Here is a 14,034-nt window from a genome sequence, read left to right on the forward strand (position 1 = left end):
TACAAACTTGAGAACTTAAGTTAAATAATGAAATCATTTCTCAGGTGGATTATGGTGCTTTTCCTTTCCAGTAGTAATGAGGAACTGCACGTGTCAATGGAGTATTTGTATAGCAGCATGAGGCACTCGGAGAGGTATGGGGAGAGCTGTGAGTCTGGTCAAAGCCTCCTGAAAGGTGAAGTCTGAAATGATCTGAAGGGACCATGAATCTGGTAGCAGAACAGTAGCAAAGAGTACTGAGACTGAAACTGTAAGACCTGCAATGCTAGATTTGCCTGTTATTGTGTTATGTTTCTTCTTAAAGTGGAAACATGCTCCTCACAAGTTGGATTAAAATATAATAAAAACAAAACAAAACATCAACCAGAAACCCTAGGAAAAAAAAATCCCCCTTCGTTCCCAAGACAGTGCTTCACAAACATGTATTTGGGGAAACAGTGTGTGAAAAATATTTCATTAGTTATTGGAAGAAATACTTACTGGTTTGATTAGATTTGAATATACTGCAAGTTAAATGTACCTTTTGATTAAATTCAAATTGATGAGGAGGCTTTCCCAATAAAAGATTAACATCTGGTGAAAATCATACATATCCTGATACATACTAAGAGGTGAACTTATATAATTGTAAACACTGAAAGGGTGATTTATGTTGACATCCCAAAGCAAACAAGTAGGTATACGAGTTTGTGGTGCTGCTGATACCAGTTGTATAGTTATTACCGATTCATGTCAATAACTATTGTTACCAAGATAGTATTACATTGCCAGTATATGAGACGTTTGTTAATGTTCACTTCATCTATCCTGGTCATTATCATTAGTCCTACAATTAGGAACAAAAGCATAGTTTCCAAAAGTTTACAGGAAGTGGTAGGAGGTGGTTATCTGCAGATTTATTTACAATGAGTAAATTACAATGGATGCCAATATGCTTGTTTGAACATTATCAACATTTGGAAGTAGCACTGTTTTAATCTAATTTTTAACCTGCTGCCCCTTACTTGGGGATGTCACTATAAATGAGAGCTTGATGTATGAGACCATATTTCACTCAATATAATGCACAAAGAATGTGTTTGCTATACAGCCAAATTTTGAATTAACAAAGCCCGGGAAGATTAAGGTTGTGTATCTCTGAGCTTTGAGACAGTGATCAAACGTTGTATGGGCAAATATTTGTTCAACCCTATATTTGATTTCTAAACTAATTAAGATTGGTTTTCCTGATATTGGTTTTCCTTGACTCATGTTGTGCATGTTTTCTTCTGTGTGAGTGTGAAATGCAGAACGAAGTTGGACACAAGTCTTATGTTATCCAGAATAAGATGTGTTTTTGTTTCCAAACTGGGATCCAAGAAGTTGAGGAGAGAAACATAGGTTCTAAAGGGAAAGAAACTAAAATGGAAAAAACCAACCAAACAAACTAGGACAAAATTAAGGATTTATTTTTAATAATAATGTGTCAGTAAACAAGGCTGATGATTTTACAGTTTAAAGAACTTGCGCTTTATTTCTGCTTCAGTAAAAAAGAAGGGTATGTGAAAGGTATTTAATGAGAGTAGGTAGAGATGAAGTGTAAGCGGGGATGAGATGGATCATACCTGCAACACTGTAAAAGCATTGTCAGACCAGTGTAAACCTTCTATACCACCTGGTATTAATGGGTGAAGGAAAGGAGTTTAAAATGTTCACATACTCTGGCATTATATTGCCCTTGGTTACACAGCAAAGCCTTAATCTCAGCTCTTTTCAGGCATAGATATGGATATACTCAACTTAGAGATGATCTGAAAATGTTTGATATCATAAATAAAGTATAAATAATAATATTAAAAAAGTGACTGAGGCCAGGAAAAAAGGCAAAAAAGAACCAGAAGAGATGGATTTTCTTTCTGATCTAGGTAGGCATGCTCTACATTTTAAAAGCATGCTTTTATTTTTAACAGCATCGTTGCATTATTTGAAATTTAAAAAAAAAAGGAAACGAAAAGGAGCAGAACACATCTGTGTTTTGTTGTTGTAGTATATGAATGTGTTAGGACAAAACAGAGCTACCTGTAGCGCAAACTTCTTGTCTGTATATGAACAAAAGAAAGGCTTCTTTCCTAATTCAGAAAGTTGCTCATCACTCTGGGACTCTGAGGCCTCATCACATAATTGTGTTAGTGTACTACCTGCTGTGCTCAATATTGAGTGAAAATGGAAGCTAGACCCCGCGCCATCCTATTTCACAATTCGTCTTTTATTTAAATAATTCCAGTCAGTTTGGGGGACGCCAGACCTTTATAAATTAACAGCAGGGAAATACCAAAGGTGTCAGATTGCATATTTATCATCTTTCTCGTGTAATACTTAAATATGTATTAAGAAGTGACTGACATAAATTAGGCAGATTTCAGAAGCCACAGGCCGTGGCTTGTAGAGGACCCCCTTCTGCTTGACATTTCATCCTTGTCAAAGATCAAATTATTTTAATTTAGGCTGCAAATTATAAGAAATGAAGACTTCTTTGTGGGAATTCCCTGTGGTAATCTGACTTTTGTTGTTACTGCTGCTTGTCAGTGTGCAAAAGATATAATATGCATGCAAATAAGGTTAAAAAATATGTACTATCTAATTATCCAGCCAGTACATTCCACTTGAAGACAGTGGGAGGCCTGACACACAGTATGTGTTTGATTCATTGAGGCCTGCAGGGTATTTACACAAGATTACTTTTAATTATGAAATTAATATCTGTTTATCTAGAATGTATAGCAGTAAGTGAGCATACACATGAGCAGAATTTTTAGCAAAATAAATCATCTTAGTATTTAATACATATAAAATATAGGGGGCAACCACAAATTTGTTTCCAGAAATCAGTGAAGTCCTATACCTTTTTTCTTGTAAGAAAAGTGTGATTGAAAAGTTACACTTTCACTTACAGTTGTTGCCACAACTGCCAGCTCACTTTCAGATGTCTTTTGACTTTAAAGATTTCTGTGTATGAATATAATCTACAGGTTTAAAATTTAATTCTTGAAGAGCAAATATGAAATGGAAATCTTAGTGTTGAAATAGTTCTCTGTCCAGATTTATACTCTTAGAAGAATTAAGAAGATGTGTGTGCATTATAATACAGTTCTGTTTTGTGATCTCAGAAATTTTCAGAGTAAACAAATAATTATTCACAGTTATTTTTGAGTTATACTTTGCTTTTCTTCTTCAAAGCTGCGATAAAGGTTTAGTCAGAGAGGAAGAAGTGCCAGTGACCTACAGAGCAGCAAGCTGCAAGATGTCAGTGGACTATTACTGAAGCATGGTTAATTATTTTTCCAGTTTTCTTCCTGATTATTGCATATTGCAATTACAAAATAATACCCTTAATCAGTTTTCAATGGATCACTAGATCCTTTGCTAGCTTGCAGAAGAACGTTGCAGAAGTAGGATCTAATGTTTTAAAAAATATGCTGCTCTACACTGTGGTGCATGTGACTTGCCAGGATATCTATATATTCCATCTTTGTTGTGAGGAATGAAGCTAATCTAACTCTAGACAAGGTACATGTATATGAATCCTGGGAATTTTGGCTGGTTCAGTGAACTAATCAGTAGAACTGAATGCTTTGCCTTCCACCTGCGGGTTCCACTATAGTAATGTGAAGCTGGGTCTTTTTTTATTCTGTGGAGTTTCTTCAGTATTTTTCTACAATTTTTTGTGAGTTAGGAGGGTAGAGTTATGAGTTATGTTGGTAGAGGGACATCTCATCCAATGTGTCTCAGATGAACTGTATTTGCAAATGTCATAGACTTCAGCCACTGGAGAAAATGCTGCAGTTTGTCACTCAACAAGTTGAGTGACAAAGTTGGCTGATAAGTTAAGAACCCTGAACCGTTCTCCAGAAGTGCAAAATATGGTCCCTTATAAGATATAATTGGAAGCCAGATTTAGCAAAGAAATGTACCTCTATCGAATGCCTATAAGTCCAGGTTTGCTGTAGGAAGCGGGAGAAATACATACTGGTAACACAAGATGCCCTACAGTCATTATTTCATCACTGAAGGGACTATCCCACAAAGATTACTTCTGTGTGTCCAGTAGGTCTTGGTAAAATTTTAGGTCACTGATACCTCTTCTTTAGCTCCATAACCTATGTTTTCCTTTGGCAACGATGTGTATTTAAGAGAACTGGATAGTAGAGGTTCTGGGATAAGAATGCTTTAACTGCATCAGCATTTGCTGTACCCATTTCTACTAATCTTACCTCCTAGTAGGAGTTATTAGTCAGGTATAGCCCTATGCTGATATGTTTGTTGTGCCTTTGGATTGAAACTAATACCTGTGTGGTGTTCTGTGTTCTCAGGGCCTGTTCCATGAGGCTGTGTATTCCCTTCCTGCAGGGACTTTTATATTCAGTTTCATGTGGAAGGGACTCAGTTGTTACAGTGACAAGTATCATTGCAAAATCATCAGACAGACAATTTAGCTGGAACAGGCATCAAAACCCCTCCAGTTATTGATATAGAAATTTTGGTAGTATAGATGGTTTTCTGTTAATAGCTGTATTGAAGCTTAAGCAGTCAAAAGCTGACTAGCAATCATGTTTTACCTTCAGAATGAACATCTGATCTCATACCTCCTCTTCAAATTTAAGTATATATCTTAGGTGTAAATATTGAATAAACTATTAGCAGTGTTAAGAATGATGAATTGCTGAAGAAAAATATCTATCTGATAGGTAGAATATTCAGATTTTTCTTTCTCTCTTATTGTTTTCTCTCTCTTTTTTTCCCCTTCTTTTTCCCCTTTTTAATCAGTGTGATGGAATTCAGCTAGACTTAATCAATATATCTCTGGAAGGAATTGCCATTCTGAACATCCCAAGCATGCATGGTGGATCGAATCTCTGGGGAGAGACAAAGAAAAGACGTAGCCACCGTCGGACAGAAAAGAAGAGGTCAGATAAAAGAACCACTGTTACAGATGCCAAGGAATTGAAGTTTGCATGCCAAGGTAAGCTTACAGATTGATATAGGCTATCTGGCTCAATACAGTCAACTCAGCTGTATAAATGACCTTGTATTGCCTCTTGTCAAGAAAAAGGATAGACAGTTCTTAGATATTTCCTTTCTTGTGCATTTAGCTTTTCTGATGGGAAGCACTGGCCCAAAGGCATAAACAAAGATGTGCTAACAATTACAGTCTATATACTTGCGAACCTGTCTCAGATGTTACCTGTTAAGCAAACTAAACACACCACATGGCACTGTTCGCTACTGTGACATTCAGTCTAGAAGTACCTGGAGATTTTGGAGTTGGAAAATGCTTCCTGAGCATTTATAATGCTTCTTAATGTCAGTGTGCCTAAAACTTGGTGATAATCATGCCCTGTTTCTAGCAAGCTTTGGATAGAGGCAATGGGAAATTAGAGTAACAGGTACAAGCTGCCTATACATTTTATGTTACTATACTGTGATGCTGTATGCAATCCTTGAATACATAAGCTGAAGTTGGCTTGCACAGGCAAGGCTCATATAATTTCCTGGTGATTACTCTTGATAAAGCCTATAATAAATAGTAATTTCTGTTCTACTTTGAGAATCTGAATACTATGCATTGTAACACATCACTGCATATCACAAGTTCTAGTGATTATAAACCATCGCTCTCTTTACACCAAAGGGATGAACAGACTAGACTTTGAAAATATTTGGGGTTTTTTGTTTGTTTGTTTGTTTTTTCTCTTTTTATTCTACAGAAAATATTGTCTTATCTTCAGAATATCTTCCTGCTTCTCCTCCTTATTCAGACTGAATACAGATCAGGACTGTCTTATACTATTATGATCCTTTTACTAATATTGATATCTTATTTTTACATTTCATCAGCAGTAATTTTTAAGTCACTAGTTATATTCATTATTATGTGTTGTAGTTTTAATTCAGCTAAATTATCTGGATTACAAAAGTTTAGGAATAAAGTATTTTTTTATAGCTTGGAGGCTGCAATAGGTACTAGGACTCAATTTCTGTAAGTCTGAGCAATTTGGTACGTGTTCTCAGTATTTCAATGTGACTCACCAGTACAGTTTGTTAGCTGAAGTTCTATCAGGTGCTAAGCTTCTCTACTACAATGTCTGTATTATATCCTGATGTTAAAGAGTTGGATGCAGGCTGTTGGGTAAAGAGCTCATCAAAATTTTTCCTTTTGTTTTGCTTCTGAACATGAGGAGACAGGACATTTATCCTTTTGATAGTGATGAAGCAGACATTACCACTTCTTTAAATATTGAAGTTATGTATGTCTTTGCATATGTAACAATGATTTCAATCTACTGACTATATTTGGGGTATTAAAAGGGCATTGCTACACTCCATTTTCATTTTCCTGGACAGGATAAAATAAAATGATAGTAAAAATATTAAAGACTGAACAGGAGTTGCTGCATTATCTGTTGAAGTGTTCATAAAGCAGACATTAAGCACCCTAATTTAGAAAAGCTACTCTCATGACTTTGTTTCTAATCACTTTATATGCACTGTGGATGGAAAGTAGCTTCATCCAAAAGGCAATTTTAAAGCAGAGATTAACTTTTCAATATCATAAACTATAGCACCTCTCTCATCACTGAGTACATTGATAGTATTATTGTTTGTGTCTACAGTAACATTTTAGTGCTGAACAGGAGGATGCTTCTTGGGTTTCAGTTGTCCATATTTACTGTGTTCCAGTTTGCAACATTGAGCAGTCTTGAGCATGTAAACTGGATTCCTTTTAAATGGAGGTAGGAAGGGAGTGTGTACATACTCTGACTGCAAGTGGGTGTTCAGTCCATGGAATAAGGTTAAAAGAACTCAAAGTAAAACTCCAGAATGAACGTGGTGAGAACATTTGAGAACAAACTGATTTGCTCTATGGACCCATTCCTGTTTTATACTGCAAAGAACAGTCACTTAGCTAGCTAAGATAGGTTCTCAGGCTGTGTGCACTTCTTCATCTCAGAATTCAAGATTATTGCTGAATAATGGAATTCTACCAATTTTATGGCTAGACTTCTCAAATAGTTTTGATAAATCTGAATCTACTCACTATGGAAATAACTGACTGTCAGTTTTAAAGTGTTATGAGTTCCTCAGTGGCTGATTGCTTTCTTAGGCACATTGTACTTTTGGCACATTGTACTTTTGGCACGTTGTACTTTTTAGCTGGAAGAAAATATTTTGCATAGTATTAATGCCTGGTGCAGAAATAGGTATTGCTTTATTGAGAACCGTGATAAATACATACCTGCCTGTTAACTTTTGTTTGTTTATTAACTTTTTCTGAATAAATATCCATGTAGTTCATGTTATATTCAAATAAAGCATCTAATCACTTGACAACTAAACACTGCACTTTCTAGGAGACAGTAATCAAGCATCATGTTTTCCTATGGATATATATTTATATATACATATACACATCAGGTTTTGGTGTTGGATTTTGTCTGGAGTTGTTTTTTTTTAAATCTAACCATTTTATATGGGACTTCTTGGTGTCATGCACATTTAGTTTTAGACTTTTTTAATTGCAGTGAAACTGTGGGTTTTCTTTTAATTGTGTATCAATCTGTATTCTTTTTATCTCTGTTTTTATGGTTTTGTAAGTTGACCATAAATACCTGAATTGAAGCTCCGAGTCCCGAAATGGGGTACTTACATAGACTAGTGGAAGCTGTCTCCTCACTCTGGGTAGTTCGGTGCCCCTCAGCATATTGCACTGCTCCTCTCGGAACAGCCCTGGGAGGACTTTGCAAACTTCCAAAAAATCCTCTGTGAGATCCTGCTGCTGTCCTCCCCCTCTTGCACCTAACAAGCCATATACATGACAACATGTTCATCACTGCAGGAAAAAGGGTCAAATTTCTGCCAAATCATTTTTCTTTCTTGTATGTCTGTACAATGCAGGGAAGGAATATTCCTCTGAACCTACTTCCCTCTTTTTTTTTTTTTAGTTTGGTTTTTTTTCCTATTTACTGTTTCTGCCTCCTGATGCAAAAAGGCTTGTATTTTCTTTACCCTTCCCATTATCCACCTCTTCACGCTCAATAGCCAGACCACAATTTACACTTTAAGTAATCAAATGGACATCTGCTTGGAAAATAATCTGATTATGTGCAAGTAGTCTGAAAAAACAAAATATTGAAATGTAGCAATTTAAAAGGTGCACTATTTAAAAACATTCCCTACTTATCTCGTTAGGAGTTTGTGCATGTATGCTAAAGAGTAACATGAGACACTCATGGCATATAGGTGTGTGTGTCTGTGTGTATTGTATTTCTATTTAACAAGTAACTGGCTTTAATATTTTTCTATAAAACATGTATGAAAATATATTTTTCTGATTATCTTATAATTTGTTGGGAAAAAAACCCCACATATTTACCTGTACTGCACTAAATATTATCATAATCTTTGTTAATGGAAAAAAATACTCCAGATTTCAATCAGCTTCTGTGCAGAAGTAGAGAGGGTATTTCATCAGATGTTATTAGGGTAAAAATCAGGTGGGTTTTTTATAAATTAATTTAATTTTAATTTCTAATTTATCGGTACAATTTCTTTTTTACAAAGTCAATGCATTTGAAAAAACTATAACTACAGATATATATGACAATTTGTGAAAGTAGATGACTTAATTAGTATTTTGACTTTATGAATCTGACACTTCTAATGTTTCTATTTGTTGTTTAAAATCTTCTAGTATGTACATAGCTATGATATACGTATCCACAGTCGATTTACAGGCTATAGGTGTTACTGTGAACTATCCTTGAATATTATTTGGGTAGGACTTTTGTTTGAATATACACAGATATTGATAAATGCCAAAAATCAGTCCTTTAAAAAGATGAACATACTGCATAGAAACTAAACTATGAGTTGAGAAACATAAATGCAAATAACTTGTTTGGAAATTGCATCCAAAATGTAAGTTGAATGACAACATGTCTTACATGAAATATATATTCCACTTATGTTAAGTGTTAAAGAGTTTTCTTCCTCACAGAGATACTAAATAAAATTTTCAAACCTTTTGTGACAAAAAAGAAATAATATTTTCAAAATCTCTCCATTAAACTTTTTGTTAAATGAAGTTGGGTTCCTTTGGGGTGGCTATTGTACTTTGATTCACTTTCATTTCTGAAGTTCAGTTAGGGCCTTGTCCTGAAATGGAATCTCTTTTAAAGTCTCTTAAGACTTTATTGCAAACATGTGCGTAACTTGTTTTTGCACAAGTAGTTCCACTCACCTCAATGGACTCGTTCCTGAAGACAATATCTATGAACTATTAATGGGTGAAACCTTTAGACTATAAATATTTCAGTGCAATACTTTCTTCATATTTATTTTGTACATCACCAGGCACACTGATACTTAACCAAGTACTTACCAGGTTGATATGTGCATCTGGTTAAAAGCTGCAGTGAGCTGTCACTCCGTGACATGCCCCTAAACTAGTTCAAGACAATGTGCATTCATGTCACAGCACCCAGGCCTAAGCCAAGCTTGCTAATATGATTCAATACTTCTGTGTGGAAATCTCTGTTAATAACTGCATTATGACTTTCTGACTGGAAATGCAGAAGTTTTGGAGGTAGAATAATGTGTATGCAGGCAGTTCACTGCAGTTAAAAGCAGTTAAAAACATGCAGCATGCAGAGACTGTGAAGGCCTTAAAACACTTCAAAATATCTATATATTTTAAAAGAATACAAAATACCTTTCTTAGGTGTCAAATTCCCCTCTACAGGATGAAGAAGAAGCTTGCCTATAGCAAGGGGATTCCTGACATGTTCTCTAAACAACTTATGACTTGGGCTAGCAGGCTTATTTGATTTATGGAGGTCTTTCATAAACTACACTCTGGCCACATGACCTTTCCTTGTTGAAAAAATTAGAAACTGTGTTCTATATACAAAGTATATGTATTATATACACTAAATATACTCAGTGTATATTCACTATTGGTAGACTTCAGGTTATTTTTGACATGGAACAAGGCATGTATAAAGAACTCTGTATAATAATATTTTTATTAAATGCTATTGATAATGTCATGGCTAGATAAGGTAATAGCCCTTATTTTGTATCTTGTTTAGACAGCTTTCAGCAACATAGACATTAACACATTACCACAGAGAAAAATAGCTAATTAGATCTATTTCATAGCTAGTCTATGTTAAAGCATTAAACCTGTAACATTAGTCTAAACATTGTAAAAAATTTTTCTAAATTTATTCAAACAATACTTTTTTTCCTGTCAAAGTACATGCCATAGCTCTTCTGAACATATTACAGCATAAAATGAAGCTTTAAGGTAAAGGTCACATATTTCCGTGTAGAATTTTTTGTTACGATTATGTGAGTGTGTTGTTTACAGTAAATGAAATCCTTCTGAGGGCTGTTCAGGTTAGGCTGACATTAACTTCAGTGTCTGAAAATCAAGCCCATAGCCAGTAGATAGAGCCACCTCAACAGAAGTGTTTATCCTGTATTCAAATAAGCATCTAAGGAAGAATAAAATGCTCACTGGAGGTGACCCTCTTCAGTTAAGTGGATCTTAAGGAAGAGGCCGGGGTAGACACCTCACTTCCTGCTGACTAGATGGTGAGATAAATTTCTCTAAGTTCTGCATATGGTAACAGTTCATCAAGCACTTGAACAGTCCTTGGAGCAGGAATGGGAATTGGGCATCACTCTGCCAGATAAGACTTGAGCTGAACTGTGTTCTCTTCTATGGATCTGGTGCCAATGTGTCCCATGTCTCTCATGAGCTCTGTAATCACCAATCTACTGAGCAGAAAGAACTGTGACAGAAGGTCTGTCTTTCCAGTGTGTGCAAGCCCTGCTTGAAGTGTAGTTTCCAAGTGCTGGGGACTAGAGTAGGGGAATACCTGTTTGAGGTATAGTATAAGCAGGGTCGGGAAATACGGTAGTATTCAATGGTGTTGTATTTTGCCCTGTCTTTAGTTTGGACTGCATTATTTTGTCACCTTTTAAACATATGAATGACACGCTGAATAGTCTGTTTCCTTTGTGTGCCTTTGTGTTGCAGCCCCCAGCCAGTGTACACTGGCCTCTTCTACCTGCTGGACAGCAGTAAGTGGCCACTGTCTCAAGCAAGAATTTAGCAGGCAGTGGGAGCTGCTGTCTCACTGGGGGCAGCTGAGTGAGTGGTGTTGATCTCTGACTTTGCTGAGGTTGCAGATTCAACAAGGGCAAGGAAGCCTTGCTGATTTCTCCCAGTAGAAGGACCTGTGTAAGGCAGGAGAAGCTCCTTCTACTGATATATGTTGGTTTCCAGGTTTTTGTTGGTTCTTGTAGAAACTGTGGAACAGAACGCTCCATAATGTGCAGTGTATAACCGCCAATCAGCAGTATCTTATCTCCTTGGAGGCAGTGATTTCGGGGCAGGGGGGTGGTGGGGTGGGGGTGGGAAGGGACAAGAAGGAAAAAAAAAAGAAGAAACGAAGGAGGTAAGATGTAAACATCACAGTTTTCTCACATTAACAAGTTTCTTCATGGTAGAGAGGTAATTTTCCTGACTCAAAACTTGGATTTAGGCTGACTGTCTTATGGAAAAGTTGGTATTCAAATGCCTTTGTCCCATATTAGCTACTGAAGATTGTGTAGCCTTCTTGGCTCCTTATTTTTCATGCATGCTCATATTTACTGGAACGACATATTCAGATATCAAAAAGGACTAAGTGGTACTTTATCCTAACCATTTAGTTAAATTGTGCATTGCACCATTAGTTTGTAAGATCTGTGTTCAAATTTTACTTTACCAAGCTGGTAAAGATAGTACAGGTTTCATAATAGGAGAATGTGGGCTGGAATGCCATGATTTGATTATGCTATTAAAAAGGCCTTTTCCTGTCTTCTCTTCCACCTCCACCAACCTCCACCTCCCCCATCCCCAGCAGTAAAGCTTTGGGGTGCCTTTATCTTTTTCTCTCTTTAAGAGATGCTGTGTTTAACCCAAGCCTTACTCATACAAGTAGTTCCATCAGAGTGTAGGATGGAGTCCATAATTCATAACACAGTTTGAATCTTTTAGAAATACAAATACAATTCCTTTTGGCTATGAAATATTGAGTTTATTTTTATTAGAAAGCAGTAGAACCTTGAAAAGTGGCTTGATAGTCTGATTTGGTTTTATATTTATAAAGCATGTATATATGTTTCTATGCAATATACATCATAGTAGAAAAACAATTTCCTTTTATTTACAAGGCCGTTGAGATTGTCATTGTATTATACATTTTGGTGCACAGAATGTTCATTTTCTTTCAAACGTTATTCATCGAAAGAGGATAATTACGGTGTATTTCACAGTCTGCCAGAAGGAAAATGTATCTTTGAAAAGTTTCATTTCCCTTAAGTTGCTCATTTTCTATAGGAAGACAGAGCTATTAAGTAACATACCCATGACAAAGACTGATTAAAATGGCATAAAGGAATATCTTATCTCTAAGTACAGGGATTTACATGTATAACTCCTATGACATTAAATGCAGTAGGTGAAATTAACTCTAGCTATTGTATAAAAAAAAAGTCTCAGTAAATTGGTTTGTACAGAGAGGTGAGGGTGGGAGGTATGGCATGTTAAGTAGCAACAAGAAGTAGGAAGTTACTTATTGTTTCAGGGTACACCTACAATGTAGCATCCAAATTATCACACCAAGTTCCAGCATTACTGCAATATTCTGCTTGGGCTCACCTTGTCTGCTAAATAGTGGAAACATCACCTTGTGATGTGGCCAAGATTCTCGTATTCAGCCAGCTACTTAGAGCAACTCAGGCTCCTCTGCAGCATTCAAGGTAAATTTAGCCTGGGTCTGACTGATCTGGAAAAGGGTTATGGCCTAATGTACACCTTGTGCAGGGCCTAGGGCACATACCTCAGCAAAGGTGTCTGCAGAAGGTTCATATGATCTGTTCCACAGTACTCCCAGTGCTTAACTTGGCTTTGCTGGGAACCCTTCATGAGTCTTTCACCTCATTATCCCAGGCAAATGAGCACTTACCTGTATGACAGCCACTAGTTCAGATGTAAATGGCAGAGGTTGTCAACGCAATAACTAGATATTTTGATTCCTCGCACACACTAACTGCAGAATTAGTAGCAAATACCATTTTTTGTTGTAGCAAAGCTGATCAGCTTACCAAGGTTTTTTTCTTTTTATTTTTATCTTTTTTTTTCTCTTTTCCTTTTTTTCTCCCTTTTTTTTAATTTTTTCCCCCATTTCTAGTACTGAATGCAACAGTTCTACTGCTATTTATCTGTGTGAAGACTTCTTTTTCATTCGAAAATGCTGTAGAGCTTTGCAGGATGTGAAGCTCTGTAATACCCATATCATTTGTACATGATAGGAGAAGTTAGTTTGCTTTTCCTGAACTGTTTCCTTGAGTCTTTCCTCCACATTGGTCTTGCTCAGACAATACCTTTGCTACCATGTTTCAACTACCATATCCAGCTTAGTGGCACAACAGCAGATATAGCAGATGAGTAGCTGTTATTTAAAATTTACCATACCATTCATCAAATACAGATATTTGTACAAGATTAACACAGGGCATAACTCCTTTTGAGGGCAATTCCACTGTGACCAGATTTATATGAATGAATAATAAAGTACCATAGCTTAGGGCAGAATTTCACATCTTTTATATGTTGAAATGCGACTAGAAAAAATTAACAAGTCTCAGATTAAAATAATAATTAATAATGATAGTAATCTACATGCGTATTTTTAAAAATATAAGTTTAATTGACATTTTGGGGTTTGTAATCACATGCCTTTTTCTCTACTTCACCAAGGACTCCATAGAAACAAGTGAATGATTTTTTTAAATTTCTCATTGGATATATTTTCTACACTGTATATTGATTTATGTACACATACATTTATTTTTTTTCATTCTCACGTTTTTGTAGAGTTTTTTTTTTTCCTACTGCTGTGTAGTGGCATGAGTAACAATTATTGCAGAAGTGGAACAGAA

The 14,034-nt window shown here is 36.0% G+C and overlaps 1 protein-coding gene across 10 annotated transcripts in view; it reads left to right on the plus strand.

The window, feature by feature from the left end:
- DGKB (diacylglycerol kinase beta) overlaps window positions 1–14,034 on the plus strand; it is a 389,503-nt gene that overhangs the window by 312,094 nt on the left and 63,375 nt on the right. For 9 of the 10 annotated variants that reach the window (XM_064676145.1, XM_064676132.1, XM_064676139.1 and 6 more), the window contains one exon: window positions 4,804–4,999. In XM_064676145.1, the coding sequence (XP_064532215.1) occupies window positions 4,804–4,999 (196 nt within the window). Of the gene's footprint in view, window positions 1–4,803; window positions 5,000–14,034 lie in introns of those variants that run through there. The other variant, XM_064676197.1, reaches the window with a different exon arrangement.

This window comes from Pseudopipra pipra, chromosome 1 (assembly GCF_036250125.1).
Source record: "Pseudopipra pipra isolate bDixPip1 chromosome 1, bDixPip1.hap1, whole genome shotgun sequence".
Lineage (NCBI taxonomy): Eukaryota > Metazoa > Chordata > Aves > Passeriformes > Pipridae > Pseudopipra > Pseudopipra pipra.